Source organism: Esox lucius, chromosome 18 (assembly GCF_011004845.1).
Source record: "Esox lucius isolate fEsoLuc1 chromosome 18, fEsoLuc1.pri, whole genome shotgun sequence".
NCBI lineage: Eukaryota > Metazoa > Chordata > Actinopteri > Esociformes > Esocidae > Esox > Esox lucius.
The window spans coordinates 11,809,206-11,829,837 of record NC_047586.1 but is presented as its reverse complement, the minus strand read 5'-3'; the positions used below and the strand labels follow the sequence as shown (position 1 = coordinate 11,829,837).

General features: G+C 41.6%; 2 protein-coding genes and 1 long non-coding RNA gene across 3 annotated transcripts; 1 reads left to right on the top strand and 2 right to left on the bottom strand.

Moving 5' to 3' along the window:
* Positions 1-130: 130 nt before the first annotated feature.
* Positions 131-5,034, bottom strand: clu (clusterin). Its single transcript, XM_010882573.5, has 9 exons — positions 4,901-5,034; positions 2,880-2,994; positions 2,585-2,733; positions 2,321-2,491; positions 1,630-2,056; positions 1,406-1,537; positions 842-1,068; positions 560-735; positions 131-457 (listed from the first exon to the last, which is right to left on the bottom strand). The coding sequence occupies exons 2-9, from the start codon at positions 2,968-2,970 to the stop codon at positions 445-447; spliced, it is 1,386 nt and encodes a 461-aa protein (XP_010880875.2). The 5' UTR covers positions 2,971-2,994; positions 4,901-5,034; the 3' UTR covers positions 131-444.
* Positions 5,035-6,883: 1,849 nt separating this feature from the next.
* On the bottom strand, positions 6,884-11,620 carry LOC109616858. Its single transcript, XR_002198140.2, has 3 exons — positions 10,655-11,620; positions 10,348-10,431; positions 6,884-7,556 (listed from the first exon to the last, which is right to left on the bottom strand). It is a non-coding gene; the product is annotated as an uncharacterized LOC109616858 (long non-coding RNA).
* On the top strand, positions 9,300-20,351 carry scara3 (scavenger receptor class A, member 3). The gene is made up of 7 exons (XM_010882572.3): positions 9,300-9,790; positions 13,692-13,727; positions 13,980-14,024; positions 14,524-14,643; positions 16,763-16,843; positions 17,314-18,357; positions 18,498-20,351. Exons 1-7 carry the CDS (start codon positions 9,784-9,786, stop codon positions 18,938-18,940), a joined length of 1,776 nt encoding a protein of 591 aa, XP_010880874.2. The 5' UTR covers positions 9,300-9,783; the 3' UTR covers positions 18,941-20,351.
* Positions 20,352-20,632: the final 281 nt, after the last annotated feature.

The following is a 20,632-nucleotide window of genomic DNA, read 5'->3' as shown; positions in this document are numbered from 1 at the left end:
CGTGTATGACTATATTTTAACACTTAGCGGTAATCGTTTATGAATTCCACTCCAATGTCCAAGATAATGTCTTTCCTGGTGTAACATTTCTCATAGAACTTGGGCAGGTAAATAAACTGATTCAGCTGAGTAGTTTTTAATCATGTCATTTATTTTTCTGTATTGCTAAGTAGTAAGTTGCTGTGCAGAATAGCACTGAATATAAAAGGAACCATGAGCGGTGAGCAGGTTTTCTCTAACAGTATTATATTTCTTCTCAAGACAAGGACTTGGTGCGTCATTTATAGTTAGGTTTTTACAGCAGGATAAACTCACAGAACATATAAAATAATTCAGTGGGAATCAACAATGATGATGATATAGGTTTCTCTTCTGGTCTCTTACAGTTGACATCCTGGACATTTTGCTTTGACTAGCGATGCATGATGGCGTGACCTCCGATGACTACTTCACCACTCTGGAAAGGGAATGAAGTAGAAATCCAGAATTAGTTTTAGTAATTGTTTCAAGGTGCATTAGAGTAAGCCTATTTTGTCTGGTCCATATTTGCAGAACTCACACAGTGGTCTCTTTGTAGCGGTCCAGGGCCTCCTGTGCCACCACTTCTGAGAATTTGGGGTCATTCCAGGGGATGTCTCCAGGCACGCTGAAGGTCATGGGTGGGTTGTCGAACAGCTGAACAGACACATTGGTGTCCCCTGGATTCTCAGGGTCTTGTGTGTCCCTGGATATGACCTTGGGATAGGATCAAGACAAGTCAACATACAAAGAGATGGGTGCCACTGAAGGTTGTTACATACTGTTGGTAATAATAAAACCAATGCGGACAAGGGATTCAAACCGTTTTGATCTGGAAGATTCCATCCTTGGTGTCAGTGTTGTTCGCCAGGGCAGACACCCAGCCGAACTGCTTACTGAATAGGTCTAGAAGGCTGGAGGTGTTTGCCATCTGCTCCTCGAACCTCCTCAGCTGCGTAGTGTACTCCTCGGTGAACCTTTCAGCCATGGCCAGGGCCTGCTCCAGCTCCTTCTTCAGAGGACCAGATAGAGGCTTCTTTCCCGAGCAGTCTGAAGAAGAACAGCACCTTGTAATACAAATGTCTGTGGGTATCTCCTAGCATTTGGCTGGAGCAAAGAGCTGGGTTAGTCAGGCAGTCTCGTGCCAGCAGCTGCGAAGTTATCACCTTGTCATAGTGACTCAGCCAAGTCATAGCTCTGTGGTATCGTAGAGGATTCAACGTCTGGGTTTACAAGTCAGTGCATGCTGCAAGATAAATGCTACTACCTGAGATCAGTCTGTGCCAATAATAATCTTGCTTTCCTATGTTTAGACTTGTTATGACCTGAATTCCCCATCTGAAGGTTATGTGAATATGTGCCGTATTGTGCAAAAACATGGGCTTACCAATATTCTGAATTGCGACACATTTTTCACATTCGCCACGCAATTTAATGCAGCCTGCAGAATTGCGGCGTATCTCTCTGCAGGTCATACCAGAAGGCTTTGTCACAACAACATCCTCATTCACACTCCCATCTGGAAAAAATACAGCCCATGGTCATTGTATATTCTTGTTAATACCTTATTATAATATGGAATAATAGCTGTTAATTTACGACGAGGAATACCTTCTGATGGGTTTATGTCAAAGTTATCGTCTCCATTCATGACAGGCCCCATGGAGCCAAAGATATTCCGGGCCATGTCCATCATGGGAACAAACATGTCATGGAAACCGTGGAAGTGTGGGTCCTGCAGGGGTGACCGGACTATACGGGAGTGCAGCTGGCCAGCCTCTGCCCTCTCACTTTGACCCCAGAAGCCTGGCATGCGGAAGGGGCTGAAGATCACGGGAGGGCTGAGGGAGCGCATCCGGTCAAACACCTTCATGCTGTCCAAGAACATGCTGTCCACAACATCGACCACGTCAGAGTAGTGCTCCTCCAGGTTCTGGAACCTCTGGCTCTGCTCTTGGTCCTCCCGCTCAAGGACCTCCATTTTCTCCCCGTTGATCCAGATGGAAAAGGGAGAAGTCCTGTTCAGAACCTCTTCCAGCTAAAACAGAAACAGTTCCAAGCAGACAGTTCGTACATCTATTGCATTTGAAATGATCCACTATATAATAGCTAAATATTAATATTTATCTGTATGCCCATACTCAGAAATGTGCTTGGAATGGTATAATGGAGCTGCTAGTGGTACACAACATGTAGGGACAGGACACGCAAAATAAGTCTGTGGTACAGGTGGCTGGTGGCTAAGCCGGGCCACAGCACGGGGAAAGAAAATGTGGAGAGATGTGTGTATTTGAGGAGGTACCTGTCGGCCGACCAGTGCAGCACCACTGCTGCAGGTCTTGGAGTAGTACTTGATGCAGGTATTCTTCAGGCAGGGCTTGCACTCTTCCCACAGAGACAGCATGGTACCGTTACACACCTCCTGCTCCTCGCTGAGTGTCTTCTCCTTCTCCTGAGCAGCCTTCAGTGCATCCTGATAAACGAACACAGCAACACGCTCACTGTAAATGATCACACGAGCGAACACAACATTTACAGTGTCATCTAACTTATGTCCAAACTGTACCTCTTTTTGCTGTTTAGTTTTCTCCAGGGCACTCAGGAATCTCTTATGGTCCTCTCCAGACTTCTCCATCAAAGTCTTCATTTCTTTCACCCCGTTGATAGCATTTTCGATCTGCTTGTCAATGTATTTCTCCCCCAGCAGAGAAATCTCTGCCAAAATGAACATTTGTTTAAAATACATCTTGTCAGTGACTAATGGATTCAATGCTGACAGAAAATAAATTATTGTACCCAGACGCATAAGTATCCAGACACATTTGATGATTGTCATTCTGAAACATTTTCTGATGACTTACGACTGAGATCTTCCTTGGATGGAGGCAGCAAACTCTCAGTAGATGTCAGAAGCAGAACAAGGCCCACCAGTGACCCGAAGACTGCCATCATCACTGTTTCTCAGATGCCAAGAGACTGACGGGGTACGAATCAGAAGAACAGATACAATGCGTCATCACTCACAAAGCTATATCAAATAGAGAGGGGAAAGGTCTATGGGAGCTACTTTAGGCTCAGGGTATATATGGAATTTAATCATTACGCTTTATCACTTTATGACTACATTTAATCCTTGGTGCTGTTGTTCTGACGATAGCCACTAGGGTGATGTTGTGCATCTAACTATGGCATAGGTATGGCCCAGCATAACATTTAACAGCTGACAGTCTGACGCAGCATAACATTTACAGCTGACAGTGTGACCCAGCATAACATTTACAGCTGACAGTCTGACGCAGCATAATGGAAAACTGGTGTTTGTTGCTTATTGCATCCTGATCTGATTTTTAGGAAACACTGGTGTTGATCATATACCTTTGTCATATTTTCTACTATTTTGTTTTTGGTTACATCTTTATGTAGTGTCTATACTATACTGATAGTATAGACACTATATAGAGATAATCTCTGTTGACATTCAAGTGAGGATAAGAAAACATTTATCTGACAGATTAATCTGTGTACATTCCTCTCTTGTTGGTTTTTTTTTAAACATTGATCATTGTCCACTAACCTAATTATTCCAGGCACTCCTACAATCCCCTGTATTCAACACTTAACTATGCAATTTACAAAAAGCACTGAATAATTGACTATATGAAGAAAGTCTTCATTTATAGAACATAAATGTTGGAACCAGGTCAAAAATGTCACCAATGATGGAAATACCTTACCACTGACAGAGCAAGGTCATAACGCTGACACATTTTAGTCAAAAGACTGCTAATAGCCTAATTTGTTTCACAGGTCTCAAAGGATTGTCTTAAGAAAAGTAATATTTATCTTTTCACTCAGAGGACTAATTTCTTTTCACTCAGAGCACTCACATTCTACTGACCTGGATTGATTAAGAGAAAAACATTGCTCAAACTAGGTAGCTTTTCATATAGTCAGGCTCCCATAAAAAATGGTTACATAACAAACAGTCCCATTGAATTTGTCATGCTAACAATATGCCAGATTCCAGAAGGTTTCTGCAGAGAATGTTCTCTGCGGTCCACTTGAACATCTGCTTTGGCTTCTTAAGAGGGTCTTTTTCAACGTTTTTTCAGTGGAATGGGAGAAAAGATTCCTCCGACAAATTGATTTAGAATCGGACAATAACAAGTGTTAACAACTTCTGATTTAAATAGATCTGATAGTACTTGCAGTACTTGCAGGAAATAATATAACTATTTACAGAACTAAGAGTACTGTAGAACACATAACCCTGCTCTATCATTCAGATGGACTGAGCTCTGTATTTAGAAGAGATTTGCACATTCTAATACACTCCTTATATGGATAAACATGAGGTCAGAGAACAGCAGCATCCTGGACTTGATTACTCTCTGCACTGTCCATCTCCCTGAAACTTGCCTGCGCAGCTAGAAAATCCACTCAATATCAACTCCAACTCAGAAATTATTTGTGCTTTACACAAAAATATGTTGAGTTGAATTATACGCTTTTGTACAATCTTTGTAATATTGCATTAAATAAAGCTTGTGGACTTATATACACATTATATATCTGGATCATTTCCAGGCAGATGCTACAGTGATGATATTAAAGGTCACCCAAGACTAAGAATCAGGAACAACAGTCCCATCATTGTGCAACATTTCTGCAAGATAAAGAGTTAAAAACTCTTGATAATTATAATCGGCACATGATATAATAATAGCTTCAGACCCAGTATAAATTCTGAAGTAAAATAAAGCATTTGAAGAATAACCCTAGTGCAGCAAAAGGCATCGATGAACAGGACTGGTACCCTGAAAACAAGAATAAAATCTAGGCATTTTCCTCCCAGCCTGCCAGGCAGTCAAGGACCACTTACCTCCCTGTAGATCGTGCCTCTTCAGAGCGGATGAAGCGCAGTGGGTCTGTCTGCCGCTAGGTATTTATACAGGAACTAGCTGTGATGTTGACACTGTGATTCACTCCCATAGAATGCCCTGTGGCATTAGACTTTTCCAGAAGCTGTCGAATTCCCTGTCACAGCTCAGAGCTGAGTTTGAAGCAGCCAGGAGTGGGCAGTGTTGCACTGTCCGTCACTATGCTCCCGCCTTTCGCTGGCTCCCTAGGAAACCAAGCAAATACTGTGGAGGGAATATTGTGCAGGCTGTGTTGGTCAGTAAACAAGGTTTAGACATACAGGAGAAAGTGTTTTAAAGATGATTAATCCGTATACCATCACTCCCCTGACTCTGAATAGGCTCTGCCTTGCATTGACATACACACACACACACACACACACAAACTCACACACCCCCAAGGATCATGCAAAATGAGTCCCATCCTAATTATAATGACCTCACCCAGTTACTGAGTGGGAACGTACTAAATCTAACAGGTCACAAACCTTTGTTTTTACTAAAGCCTGCAGATTAAAAACTATTACTTCATGGCCTAATAGTTTTTTTTGCCAAGAAGAGCTCTACCTCAGCTAACAAGAAATATTCCTACAACTTTAGAGAACATTCCCTTAAGAGCCTCATTAGGTTATTAACAAGTATTTTCAGCGGTGTACATTTTTGGATTAACTAAAGCATTCACTGTCTGAATTTCACAGTTTTAGCCACGTATCAAAATACCAGTTTTCATACTATTTTATGTAAAACACATTTATGCTGTCATTACCAAAACTGTGTTTTCCACCTCAAATACTTTGAATAACCAATACCTGGAACATACAGCAGAGAGATTCATGTTACCCAAGAAATGCCGGGGAAATAGTACATGTAACATTAGAAAACATTCTCAAATATGGGTAAGAAACTTTGCGGTTAGTTGGTTATGATGCTGTGCGACCATGTACATTCAGAATAAAAATGATCTAAAATGAGGAAATGTAAACAGTAGATTCCTGGCTGCATCCCATCCAAAACACACAGAGAATAACAAGGTCTGGACGCTAACGGTGAATGTCTAAGGTGATATTTACTTTACGTACACATTCATACTTTGGCACAGAGTCAGCAGTGTGCAAAGCTGATTTGTGGTTTCCAATAAGCGTAAATGTGAAAGTTCAGTTGTGCAGGACATTACAGCTGGAGTTTCTTAGCAACAAGACCTCAGTTGGTTCTGTTTTATATTGATTCTCTCTAGTTAGTGGCATTGTCATGCAATGAAAAATGTGTTTTTATCATTTGTGTCCAAATGAACCAGACACAACAGTTTTAAGCATAAAGTGAATTCATCTTAGCTCATAAACAAACTTAAATATTACATCGTAGTATATCATTATGGCATAGTGTTTGGTTTTGCAAAGTACCTAGACATTTCTTATGACCACTGCCATCCACATTCAGACAATCACAAAGCTGATTTGTGAGGATATCTGATCTGTTTGAGAGATGCTGTTGTGGTTGTGTTTAGGCAGGCAGACATGTCTCCTCCCTCCCAGTCTATGTGCTGAAATCAAGCAGGCCAAGGCAGAGTAGGCCGTGCCAGAGTGTTCACCCATTGTCTGGCCCTCCCCCTCCCTCCCTCCATACCTCCCTCCTATCCTTTTCCTCAGTATATGTGACCTGTCAAGGTCACAGAGATCTGTGGAGCCATGCAGGACACACACTAACTCTCCCACAGTGATAAACTGCGGCTGGGAATCACAACAGCTGCTCACTATACAAAGTTCAATTGTATTGTTATGCAAATACTTTGAAATTTGAAGTTAAATGCAAAATAACTCAACAACATTTCTAGCAACTCTCGCTTCTCTGTTGAATAAGCATAATGCTGGCTCCCTCAAGTGGTAGGCTGCACCATTGCAGGCTTAAGAGTTACATCAGAGCTCAAGTTTTTCCAGTGGGTGGTGCTTCGAAAATGTCTGCTGGAAAGCAGCCAGTATGTCCAATAGCAATGCATGGGTTGGGTTGGTCTCGAGCAGATTACACCTACAACATTTTCTATAGATTTTATTTTGTAAGGCAGACAAATGGCATAGTCTCAGCTCAAGGAAAAACAACTTTTCAGAGCAAGTCACCTCTTGCCAATTGAAGGTACACACATTGTTTCAATGGCCGCTATGTTGATTAAGGCAATCACAAATGTGTGCATCACAAACATCATATGCTTAGTACAGTGCCCTCAATAATTATTGGCACACGGTTAGAAAAAAGGTTATTAAAAGTTAGTTGTTGTTAATCTTCCATTATTTGAGATAAAGTTGTTCAAAGAGAATGGCCTCTTCGAACAACAAATGTAACTAGATATGTTTTAAACATTGTCATGATTATTGGCAACACCTAGAAAACATGTAACCTCCCATTGCTTGCAAAACTGAGTCTTCTCCTGCAATGTTTGATGAGGTAGGAGAACAAATAACAATGGATCTGAGACCACTTTTTCCAGATCCTACAGTTCTTGGTGCTTTTCTTTGGGCTCACCTCTGTAGCTCAACCCACAGGTTTTCAAAAGGGTTGCAAAAGCTTGATTGCGGTCAGTGTGCCATTCTGTCTGGATTTGTGGGAATGCTTTGAATCATTGTCCTGCTGGAAGGTAAACAACAACCCAGTTTTGGAGACATGGTGAAGAATTTGGTTTTTCTTTAAACCGTTTCTCTCAATTCAATGAAGGATTTCTAAAAACAGTGTAAAATAAAAACAGGACATTGTAGCTTTTGTGCAACATTTTACCAAGAGTGTCAATAATCATGGAGGGCACTGTATGTATGTACTGTATGTACTGTGTATTGTTACTAGGATTACGTTTTCATGTCATTTAGCAAAATGTCATCAAGCCTTAGGGAGAAAAAAGTGGGCGGTGATCCGAGATTACGAATTCATGCTACTTACAATCCTAGAAAGAGAAGAGTTTGGCATTTACCATAAAGTAGTCAATTCAGGTGTAAACATTACGGACAAGAGAACAAAAGAAGACTTCCTACCTGTAGGATTTGAGACTCTTCACACGTACAATCATTTTTGTAAAATGTTAAGGAGCTTACTTAAGCATGAAGATCTATTCAAAAGTCTAATCCTTTTCCGTTAGGAATTCAGAAAAAATATACTTGCTGCAAAAAGTGTGATATAAAACGGGTAGTTTAGGTTGTTTTGGCAAAGAAAACAGGCGCTACGCTCTAGTGCAACCAACTCATGTCATGCGACTCCAGATGGAATCTTTATAGAATCAAGCTGTGTCCCATTTCTTAAAAAACAAATTGCTGTCAGAGACCTTTTCAAAAGAAGGATTCTTGGAGCATCTTGAAATGTTTATCCATCCATTGATTTACTGGCTGTTAGAGTTCCCATCCAGGAACACAACATTTCGCCCAGTAACATAAGCCATAAATGAAGAAGACTAAGACAATGACTACATTTTGTTGAGGATGGATCAGAGGGGACTAACTAAATTAAGTTTTTTTGGTCGGAATTTGTAAATGGACACCATATAGAGCAATTAGATAATAATCTCTGGATGGACCCTGGGGTACTAGGAGGACAGAAACCAAGCGAAAAGTTCATTCAGAGGTTAGAGGAAAGTGCTCTTTTTCAGGTGGAGTAATAAAGTAAAAACTGTTCAGTGATTGGATAAGGTTTTTCCTGTCCAAATCCTTTCTGAACATCCCCAGTCATCCCTGTCTTGATGCCTGTTGATGTAACTAGTGTCCATATATTTCCCAGAGAGGCATCTTTGCTTCCTCTTGTCTGGTGCAAGAATTCAGCCAGCTAACATTACAGCATTATGATATCATAGCTAGAGTAATGTATTACTAAGGGACATTAAAGATTCATCTTATTTGTTGTTCATTAGGATACTGCGCTTCACATTCCAAAATAATTTCCAATGTTGTTGCAATGGTGAATGGACTGATGTTTGTGATTTCATTCATACAAATGTCTTAATCAATGTGATTTCATTCATACAAATCTTAATTAAGATAAATAGATTAGTGCTTTGTATGTAAGTCATCAAATCCAATTTGCTGTGATAAATCTGACAGCCTAATTTATAAGCACTGTTTGACACATTGTTGGTGGTGTGTAATTGTTATAAGGTAATTACGCTGATTTTTGTCTTGTGAAGTGGTCTATAACCCTCCAATTACAATGTTTTCTGAAATTACTTGAGGTAAGCCTGGACAATCCGGACACGGGCAGACATTAGACTGTAAAGGTGCTCATTTCTCCACGCTCAAACATTTGTTAGCAATTAGCAGAAGTAGCTCAACTGACAGTCTGTCCATCCCTCTTATTTTTTCTCTCCCTTTCCCTCCCATCTCTCCCTCCCTTCCGTTCGCTCTCTCGAAGTAATGTTTCCCCAAGCTGCGCATGGTTACTGTCCAAGGTATCAGTTTCGCCTGGCTCTTAGGGAGAGAGGGAGGATGTTATAGACGAGCAGCCGCCGTTAGCAGATTCACTGTAGCATATAGCCGGGTACTCTCTACGCATGAATAGAACTGACCAGTTTTATGTGTGTGAGCTGCGGTACAAGTGCAGATGTTGCTGGGGAGAGAGCCTATGGACTGCCGGTAGAAGTCAGACTCTACTTGATTCGGGTCCAAGTCCTGTCTCCTGCTCGGTGCTCTGGACATCCTTAAACCATTTACAAGAAGGACCTATTGCCTATGGATGAGGTTATATGTGGAATTTAGAAACCGTTTACTACTGTTACTTGTCCAGGAGTAGACTGTACTGCAGGAAGGACTGGGAGAGTAAGAGACTGCCGTCCGGCAACAACTTTTTCACATCCCCGCCACTGCTACTTTGAAGAATCGCAATGAAAGGTAACTATTTTGATGCCTGTTAATGCGTTATTAGAATTCGGACTAGAATATGATGTAGTATGTAAGAGGCAGGAAAGTGCACCGGTTGCAAACAAATGTGCAGACAGCTTGATTTTTAAGCCCAGTACCTCTCAGGATCCAGAGAAAACGTTGGATTGTTGATCTTGGATGTGTGACGTTAACCCCTTTGCTATTAAGGCTCCATGTTTCAAAAGCTCCGTTTTTTGAGTAGCCACACATTTGCGTGTAGCTTTGCTTAAAGGATTTTATATGAGTCCTATTGAAAGGATAACTTTTTAATACCAAGTTTTGTTAACATTGCACAATAAAATACTCTTGCTGGTCCCTGAAAAATCTGAGAAATATGAGTAGCCTACTCTCTGATGACAGTGGGGAGCAGGAACATGTGGCTTTAGTTTTGGATGGTGTTATCCTGTGGTAAAGTATTTACCAGAGAACACACAGGTAGGAGGTCTCAACTCTAGTTTGGAGCCTTTTGACGCCTGGCTGCTAAACATGCAGTCAGCCACATTCTTAATAAGAAAAAGGCACCTTACCAGGTCTAGTTGGCACAGAGTAACATACATCAGGAACAACACTTCCCAGAACACTTCCAGATTTGGGAAATTCATCATGGGCATCTATTGAAAATGATAAAACATACATTTTAAACAAAGCGATACAAATAAAACACAACAAATGAACAGAAACACATACTGAGAACAGAAAGAACAACATTTAGTGTGTAAATGTACTTTTTAATTTGTTTAGCTAATGCTCTAATATAGACTAAATATACAAACATCCCTGACTACATATAATTAGCAGTAAAGTTATTATTAAAAAAAAAGTTACACAGCCCACCTTACTGGCTTTTCATCACAGACAAAGTATCTGGTCTCATCCAGGGACCAGCCGGAACCAACACAGCTTTAATCCAGAGGCAAGTCCCACACACCCCCAGCATACAAGTCAGCTTGATGAAGCTTGAACTACACCAGTGTGTTGCTACGGTGATGTAGCAGGGCAACCAGGTCCGATCATGACAGTATTATCAGTTTCTATAATAATTATGTCCAAAGTGTTTTCCTTGAGAAAATAACTGCATGTTTATGGTATTATTTCAACTTTCTCACTCTAACAGTGGAACCACAGTAAAGGGGTGCTTGAGATCACTCTGAGCAAGACCATTTGGATCAACACATTCCGTGCATTTCATTGCTTTGAAATAAGCCACGCTTTCCCTTGTGTGTCTAAAACAGTTGGAAATCAACGGGGGCTTGGGCAGACACTTGTCTTTATTAGTTGCGGTTGAGGCCCCTTTGGTTTGGAGCCACCCCATCTTGTGACTCTGTTTTCAATTTGGGGTTTTAGGTATTTATTTTTAAAGCTTTTATGACAACTCCAATCAAGGGGGCATTTCACACAGTGTAGTATAGAATTAGCTATCATTCTGGGTCTTGTTTGTTTGGAGGATTAATTACTGGTGGCATCTGTTCGGGGACAGGACAACTTAAGCTGTTGAGCCTTAACTTGTTCTAGAGCTTTTTCAATCCAAACAGTATTGAATCTTTCCTGGTCAATATTTTGAATATATGTGAAACTTGCAGGGAGTTGACTGCTCATGTTGCTGCTCAGTGTGCCCCAAAGTAAAAATAAACATAACAAAAACATCAAAGGTGAGCGGGCAGACTTCATACTGCAAACGAAAAACCTCTTTGCCCACTGTGTTTAGAAGCACGCAGTGGCATTATGTATTATGCGGAAACAAATGGGTCGGTGAAAAGAAACATTTGGCCACGCGATGCAAAACCTGGGTGCGTAGTTTCACTGTCGTCTAACAATGGAAGGCCTCATGTGACAGTGTTACACAGCCGTAATATTTCTAGATATGGGTCAGTAGTGACTACCGTTCCTTTCCGTCATTAGACCATCATTACACAGTCCACGTGTACCTTTCCCCATGTAGTATAGTGGGCAGAGGGCTACATGGATCCTCCTGTTTATATATACTTATCAAATTCACAGTCCGAATGATCTGTTATTACAGCTAATAATAAGTAATGGGGATTCTATTCGCAGTGTAAACTTAATGTTTTAACCAGGCACCTTTAAAGTGGGTGCTTGAGCTCTTAGCTTGACATTGCCAGATTTGCAGACATCGTAAATCAATAAAATCAGTTAACTATACCTGTTGGACATGTAATATAGAATAGAAATGCCCCTTTCCTGAAAATCGGGTCCATAGATTGGCTTGGCAAGTACAAATTATTTCAAGAAAATCTGCTGGACGTACCACACAGAAATGTTCTTTTCCAACAGATACAACATTTCATTCACCAAGCTTTTTGATGAATAAAAACAATTCACTCATGTCCATTAGAATGTGGTGAACATTTTCTTTGCCCTTTCCTTCTAAAGCACCTGTGCTCATATTGGCTCTGCATACACTCACAACCCATGTGTGTATATCACTTCAAAGCATTTCAGTTCTAATGACCATTGACCGTACAGCCCTCACCTGGGTCTGTGCCGGGTTCTATCTTAAAAACACTTATGGTGATCGTGCTGGTGCTGCTGTGGCCTTGCAGGCAGGCGGTGGTCTGGTCTCTGTGTAAGTTGGAAAGCTAGAGTTCCTTATTGACATTGGAGGCATGTTTTCCGAGGAGAGTAATGCATGGTTTTAAACAACGGGGGCCAGGGCAACCCACTCCTTTCCTTCATTGGCAGAGCTGGGAGTGCGGCGCAGGGCAGCGCAGGTCCAGGTTAGTTGGGAGCCACCTGTATGGCTGAGCGGCAGTGTAAAATCTGAAACCTGCGGTGGGAAGCTGGGCCCATTCCAGACGCCTTTCCCTTCCACTGCTCCGCACATCTCAGCATTTTAGCCTCAACCGTGGCCTTCAAACCAGCCTGATTTCAGCTGCTCCAGCAGGCAGTGCACATAAACACCCTTACCTCAGAGTTCACTGTACTCCTCTCCCCCTGCACAGAGCCACGAAGAGGTGAGGTTTTCAGAGCTGGAAAAATACAGCATCATCAGCTGTATTTAATATTAAGGAAAAAAAGAGTGTGATGGAAAAGACTGCATAGACTCCAAAAAACAAGTTGTTTTTGCGGCTTTTGTACCTAAGTGAGAGAGCTGTAGACAAAGCTCAAATTCAATTATGATGGACTACTTATGACAAAAATACTTACCGGAGGCGGTGGGAAAATATGAGAGCCGTTGGGCCCTCAATTTGCCTTCAATTTAGACCGGGTCTGGACGGTTTTTGACAGAAGTTCACTTCCACCTGGTGATGTTCACGTTTGCCAATAATCAATCATAGGTCATTTGTACTTATATGCTTCTATTACGTATGCATTACTAATTTATTTGTTCCCAGCAAGAAGCCTTTTAAACCATGAACCTTGTCTTCAGCATCAGTGTGCCTTGCCCCCCCCCCCGGCTCCTCCACCACACTGACCTGAAACTGTTGGACGTCGCTACAGCCAGCCCAGCTATCAACACATGTTATCGGCCTCAGTAATGTTTGATTTTGTGCTGCTATGGGGGCCCTTATCTGACAGCTGGCACATATTAATTTCAGCCTACCTTTCTTAAGCGAACGATATATCGGTTGGAAACATAGATAAACACTAGATAAACAATCTTGTTTCCAATTTCCATAATCACGTTTCTATGAAATGGTGGCCAAGCATGACCTTACACCCATATTTAGCCCTGAGTAAAAATGTTCGCTAGAACTGACGGAAGGGTGTTTGCTGCATATTTTCATGTATTCCGTGATTTGCGGGTGTGTTAATCATAGGTGTTAGTGGTTCCCCAAAGATGCCTCTGCGTTTCAGACTACTGAACTTAATCTGTGAACGTGCATTTCAAATATCTACGTCTGTTTTTCAGAAAGCTATTGTGGGTATGAGAACCAGCTCTTTAAAGGTAAGGACGGACATGCCTGCGAGTTAACTTCACAATCCTCTAATCCTGGCCCACAATAGTGTAACAAATGTGTTTGTTGATATCTGGACATTGGCAAATCTAATGCAAGTCTGCATGGTGGAAGTTGTCAGATCAAGGCGGCTAATGAGAAGCTGAGTTAAACTAAATAATGAATGATTGCAACGGGCTGAGCTCGAATGTGATATCAAATTTCTTTAGAACAGTAATTCAGTTTTCATCTCTGCTTTTCAGAAGAGGACCTTACTGGGGAGGAAGAAAACATGCCTTCCTTTAGAGGTGAGAAACATGGCCCACATTCTCCTACACAGACATGCTGTGTTCACACACAAGCAAGAATAAGGCCTCGAAACTATCTGTAAGGGTAAAGCATTATAGCTCGCACAATAGAACATAAACAGTAACCAAACCATAATCAATAACTGGAAAATACCAATTGAAGGCGTATTGTGTACACATTGGGGTATGTTACAGTGTTTTTTGTGTGTGAGGGTTGGGTTGGGGTGTGTCCGCACACATCTGCAATCGCTGCTCTGTTTGTGTGCGTGCATTGTACATCTGTTTCAGATATCCTCCCTTAGTCACTCTCTTTTCACTCTCTGACCGCCATGTAAACTCCACACAGCTTCAGTGGCTCTGTTGACCAGCCGCTGGTCCAGTAATTAGCCATGCGCAGGCCACATAGTGTCAGGGTTAAGACAGGTTTTCCGCTGCCCTCTGCTCCCTAACCAGCTGGTATTATGGAAGAGGGACTAAAGCTCCATGCTTCTGGTTGCAGGAAGAACCAGAGGTGGCTGCGTGAAATGTCAGCAGACACGGTCTCTACAACTGGCTGTGAAGGTGCTCTATGGATTCTTTGCCTTCCTCATCATAGCAGTGGCAGTGCTGGCTTCAGTAGGTGAGTAACCATACAACACCACCGTCTGCGCCCAGTGTTTATGCCATGTGTTCTTGGTCAACGTCCACATCACATCTATATTAGGGACGCTTATGTGTCTGTTGCTACCTTGTATTGTACAAAGCATATGGTGCTTTTGTTATAGAATGATGATTTCAGGGCTCCCAGGATACAGAAAAAAGTGCTGGTATGATGTGTGCACAGACTTGAAGCTCCACATCATCTAGCATTCTTTCCCAATCAGGATTTGTTCTCTTTCGTCATGCTTGATTTAACAATGTGCTCCAGAATGAACAATAACTGCTGAGAGGGAGAGCTAGTTCTAGTATACATAGTTTCAGTGTTAAAAAAAAAAGCACAATTTAATTTCCATCTAGGGTGGAGTGATTTGCTATGTCTTACCTGACTGACGACTTTTTCAGTGCTTACAGATGTTACTAGCATTTAGGGGCAAAATATTATTGAGATTCAAAACAAAAAATCTCTTCTTCATAAGAGCCTAGAACTTTCCCAGTATGTAATTCTAAGAGCACTGATACAGAGGGTTGGGAGCCCAACACCGCAGTGGCACAGCATTTCATCTGCTGGAGCAGGGTCTGTTTGAGTTCACATAAACACAGAGCATAGCAATACTGAGGCAAAACAATACAGAGCACTGTAAACGTTATATTGTGAAATGTCTGAAACTGTGCTTGCTTATAGGAGCCAATTTAATTTCCACTGTATAAAAACAGAGAAATTGCAAATTATATTTCAAAGGGTTTTGGAGAAAGATGTTCTGTGTAATGGAGTACTTCAGAAATTGTTTGTTGTTGTCGACATATTCATGCTCAGCAGATTATCCATCAGCCTGACTCTCTTGTATATTTAGGTGTTGTGTAGCATCCACTTATCCCTGGCTCCACAATGTTTTGACAGTGGACAACGCCCTTCACCTACTGTAGCCAGAAACACAGGACAGAAGATACACATTCAGTGCACCCAGGTTATAGCAGTACTGCACAAAAGAAGTGTTAACATTTCCAAAGAAGTTGGGATAAATAGTCTGCAATGATAAAACATTTTGGCTATAAAATGGGAATTTCAAACTATATATTGTATTGCGCAAGCTAGATTGCCAAGCTAGTTAACTGTTATCGAGTTAGCTGCTAAGATTGAACCAAGCTAGTAATTTACCAAAACATCTCTCTGGTGCCAATGCTAGGACATATTCAAAAACTTTTCGATTGCTTGGTTATAGACATACCATTGGAAAGAAATATGTTATAAAAATGGGAATTCAATTATACGTTCAAGCTCGTTGTCGTCTGGTTAGCTAGATAACTGTCATCTATACAATGTTGAGTCATATAAACACATTGTTTCTGCTATGCCCCTTAGATGCTTGATGTCTTAAATTACAAATATCCCCTTTAATCTTCCCAATCATTGATTGAGACTGAAAACATGAATTTAAAAATACCATGCACCATACCATGCAGCACATGCTTCTGTTTTACATGAGTGGTGGATTTGGTTCCACCCAAATATGGAATGTATGCATGCATGACTATGAGTTGGTTTGGATAAAAATTATTGTTATGACTGAAAATTTTACCTAAACAACCTCTCTTTAACCACTACAATTAGTTGACATTATCACTACACTGTGATAATGTCGACTAATGTTGTGTGTGTAAAATCTGAGTCACAGGAACCAAATATAGTGTAACAGGTGGTATGCTAAAGTCATATGGAATCATTTGTGAGGGCAAGCAGTCTATGGCAGACTATGAACTGTTATTAATCCCTAGAGTCAAGTTTTTGAAATTTGATGCAGCAAGGAATCCTTATTGTTTTTGTTCTCTTGGGAAATATAGTCAACCAGGAAGGAACCAGCTGTACTAACAATTAGTAAGGTAAACTAACTGTGCTGTTGTTATTGTAAAAGAAGGTTCAGAATTATATCTTAATTCTATTTCAGATTGTGTATTTCTGAGTGTTGAGACATTATGGAGCAAGCTACTTGTTCATAGTGTTGTGGTCACTTTATAACTTCATTTGAGTAGCTGCCTCAACACTAGATCAATGGCAACTCGTTATTTTGAAAGTATAATAATAATATTCTTTGTCTCCTCAGTGTTTAGGAAGGTCGACAACTTATCAGAAGAGGAATCCTTTTATCATAAGAAGATTACCAAGGTTCAGGAAAGTATTCAAGGCAAGTGAAAATTATGAATCATGTGACAAAACATGCTGTGCAAGCAAGGCCTCCTAATGTGGTTGCTGACACAGAAGTACAAAAAAGGACTAATAGAGCATACTTGACATTTCTGTGAATTCCCAAAATATTTATTTTGGAAACAAATGTCTCTGTTTAAAATAGGTCACCCATGAGTGGAACTGTATGGGTGACTGAGTATAATGTCTAGGCCAGAAAATATCTGTTCTTCAAGCTTCATGGTCTGCATGTTGTGGGGTGTCAATTCCCTGAAGAGACATAACTAAAAGAGTTTAGTCTATGACTGTACCAAAAACCTACATCACCTCCATCAGTCCATCATTTATGTAAGCACTGTAGCTGCCATGTACTTGGGTCAAGCAGAATTTACACATAGGAAATTCCGATTTGGGTTGGGCTAAATTATACATGAACAGCTCGTAACAACATTGCTATCTGCTATTTCCCAGACCTCAGTACTACCAGCAACTGCACGGACTGTTTCAACGTGGCCCACTTCAGTGAGGAGATCAGTAGGCTGAAGAGGGAGTTTGAGGACCTCCAAAAGATGATCCTCGGACAAGAGCAGATCCTGGACCAGGCCTCTCAAACCCAGCAGACGCTGAAGGCCACCAGTGGTAGGATGACCCGAGACATGCAGAGCTACTCCCTGTCCATCAGGCTCATCAACCAGTCTCTGGAGCGTTACTTAGAACAGGTGGATGGATGGAAGGCGGTCATAACCGAGACGGATGAGAGTATGAAGACCCTGTCTGAGGATCAGTATGACCTCAAAGCCACCGTGAATCAGGTCAACACCACTGTGGCCCTCAACTCCTTGTGGATGGATGCGCTGCAGAGGAAGACCGATGAGGAGATGTTAGTTCTGCAGAAGATGACCGCGGACTGGCAAAACTACAGCCGGGTGTTGAGTGGTCTGAAGTCCAACTCCAGCGCAACCACTCAGACCGTGAGGAGCATCCAGAGCGGCATCTCCATCACACACCAGAGGATCAGCATGAGCTCTGAGATGGTGCACGACCTCACCCTGCAGGTGATGAACCTGCAGATGCAGCTGGACAACGTCACCTCCTTCATGGACGAGCATGAGGAGAACATGCACGACCTACACTACCACTCCAAGTACTACCAGAACCGAACGGGTGAGAGGTTCGTCACCCTGGATGCCCGCATGGATTCCATCGAGATGGAGATCAAAACCATCTCATCCAGCATCAATGCCACGGTGAGCCACGTGCAGAGCATGTACAAATACATCAACATCGAAAGCACGTCTTGCCAGATGAGGCTGGGCAGTCACACGGAGGATCTGCTGAACCTGAACAACACGGTGCTGCTGCTGATGCACCTGGCCGACACCCTGAGGCAGCAGTACATGTTGCTGAGTGTCCGTCTGGACATGGACGTCAGGAACCTGTCCATGGTTACAGAGGAACTGAAGCTAGTGGACACGCACCACACCCAGCTCATCCAGAACTTCACCATTCTGAAAGGTAAAGCAGAGGTGCTCCTGGGTGTTGTAACTAAAAGGCATTTTTGCTTTGAGATATTCATTGGCAGTGACTAACGTTACTGATTGTGATTATATTGCTGCTGGCACATTCGGTCTCTCACACTGCTCTTCCCATTACAGGTGCGCCTGGCCCTCCAGGTCCAAAGGGGAACAGAGGGGAAGGAGGGGCCAAAGGTCCAGTTGGCCTAACTGGAAACAAAGGAGACAAAGGCCCAGCAGGGAATCATGGCCCTATGGGAGAGAAGGGCTTTGCCGGGCCTAAGGGAGTACAGGGGGAGCCAGGACCAACAGGGACCAAAGGAGTTGGTGTCAAAGGGGCGAAGGGTTCTCTGGGTCAACCAGGCCCTCGTGGTGAAAAGGGAGAGAAGGGAGACATGGGTACTATCGGTAAGGATGGAACACCAGGCCCCATAGGGCCCCCGGGAATTCAGGGCCAGGTAGGGTTCCAGGGAATGCAAGGGCTTCCTGGTCCCAGAGGAAAGCCAGGGCCTGCTGGTCCACATGGGCCTCCAGGAACCCCTGGCCCACCGGGCCTGCCAGTTTACCAATCCACAGTGTCTTGAGGGGCCCTGGGGTCTGATCAAAACAAGGACAGGACAAGTCTCCTTTGGATTTGGTGATGTGGCTTCTGGCAGCCTGGCAAAGGGGTGTGTGATAGAAGCAGATAAAATATTTCACTCTTAAGCTTTCCCCTTCATGATATACTCAATGGTTTTCATTGGACACATTCATATAAACACATATCCATACAAGCATGTTCAGGTACAAAGGGGGGTAGAAGAGACTGCAAAGTTGAAGATAACAAAAAGACTGAAATATTTGTTTTAACAGATACATTGCAACTTTACTGTACAGCTGAATGTACTATGTTTAAAAGAACCACAAAACCCTTATGAAGGCTTCATAAAGCTCTAGGTTTACAATGCCATGCACTTTCATGAGGGCAGTTAAGTACTGATTGATTTTGCACACAGTTGTGTGAAATGTATTGAGTTGAATTAGATAGCACTTTAATGGTTTTATAAAGTGTAGAAACTACAGTCTGTTCTTACGTGTTTTTGCATGTTTTATGTTTCAGAGCAGGTCCTCTGAGTACTGACAGGTCATAGAAAACAGGTCATAGAGTGTAATAGTAAGGGACGAATGAAATTGCAGAAGAACTAAAGGTGTCTACCTGGGTGCATGAGTATGGATGTCCTGAATTTTTCTCAGCAATTGAACATTTCCCAAATTACTTAAAAGGCACAGTTTCAGAAGACATGTTGTTTGTTTCATGCTATATTTTGCTATTTTACATTGTTTCCATATTTGAAAGTGTAAATAATATACTTCATGTTTGTTTATTTCTTCCATTGTTTTCAATGTTACAATTCATATTAATCTCTGCACATAATCAGATTTTTGTGATGATCTGTGTGTTTTAACACCAAACATGTTAAAATGTGTTAAATAATAAGAGACAAATGCTATTTTTGTAATCCTGTGTCATTTTTATGAACATGCGACTGGCTTGCATAGTTCAATAAATCAGTAAATGCTACCATTCTACTCCCCTAAGCATGACATTTTGCAGTAGCAAGTTCTGCTTCTCCTTAACATATTTGAACTTTAAAAGTTAATGATAAACCTATTTTGAACTCACTTTGTGTCTGGTAGAAGGCTCTGATGTAGATGCCAGAAGTCGTTTCTACTCAGTCCAAAATGGAGTGGTTTTGCAGATTAATTAAGAACATACATGCTCAAAAATGTCTGCAATTTAAATGGATCCCTCACATAAAACAACTGTAGTTACTCAAAGTCTTTTAGTTGTTCGAGAAATGTCCACATGTTCTGTGGATATCAGGGTGCATTGTTCTTACAGTGTATATAAAAGTCTACACACCAAAAAATATGCCAGGTTTTTGAGACTTTTTCCACCTTTAATGTGACCAATAATGTGAACAATTCAATTGAAAAACAAACTGAAATCTTTTAGGGGGGAAAATGAAAAATAAAAACCTGGTTGCATAAATGATTTATCTTTGTCTCATTCTTTTACATCACAAAAACCTGGCAAAACCTTAACAGGGGTGTGTAGACTTTTTATATCCACTGTATATCAAGCCAAATGTGGTACTGAGGCACAAACCTGGATAAACGTCCCTTAGAATCTACACAAATGCCATATTTCTGTGGCCATTATGTGTTGAGGGATTCCCCTACATAAGAACATAATTCCCCTACTCAACATATTCATGAAAGATTAAATAATGAAA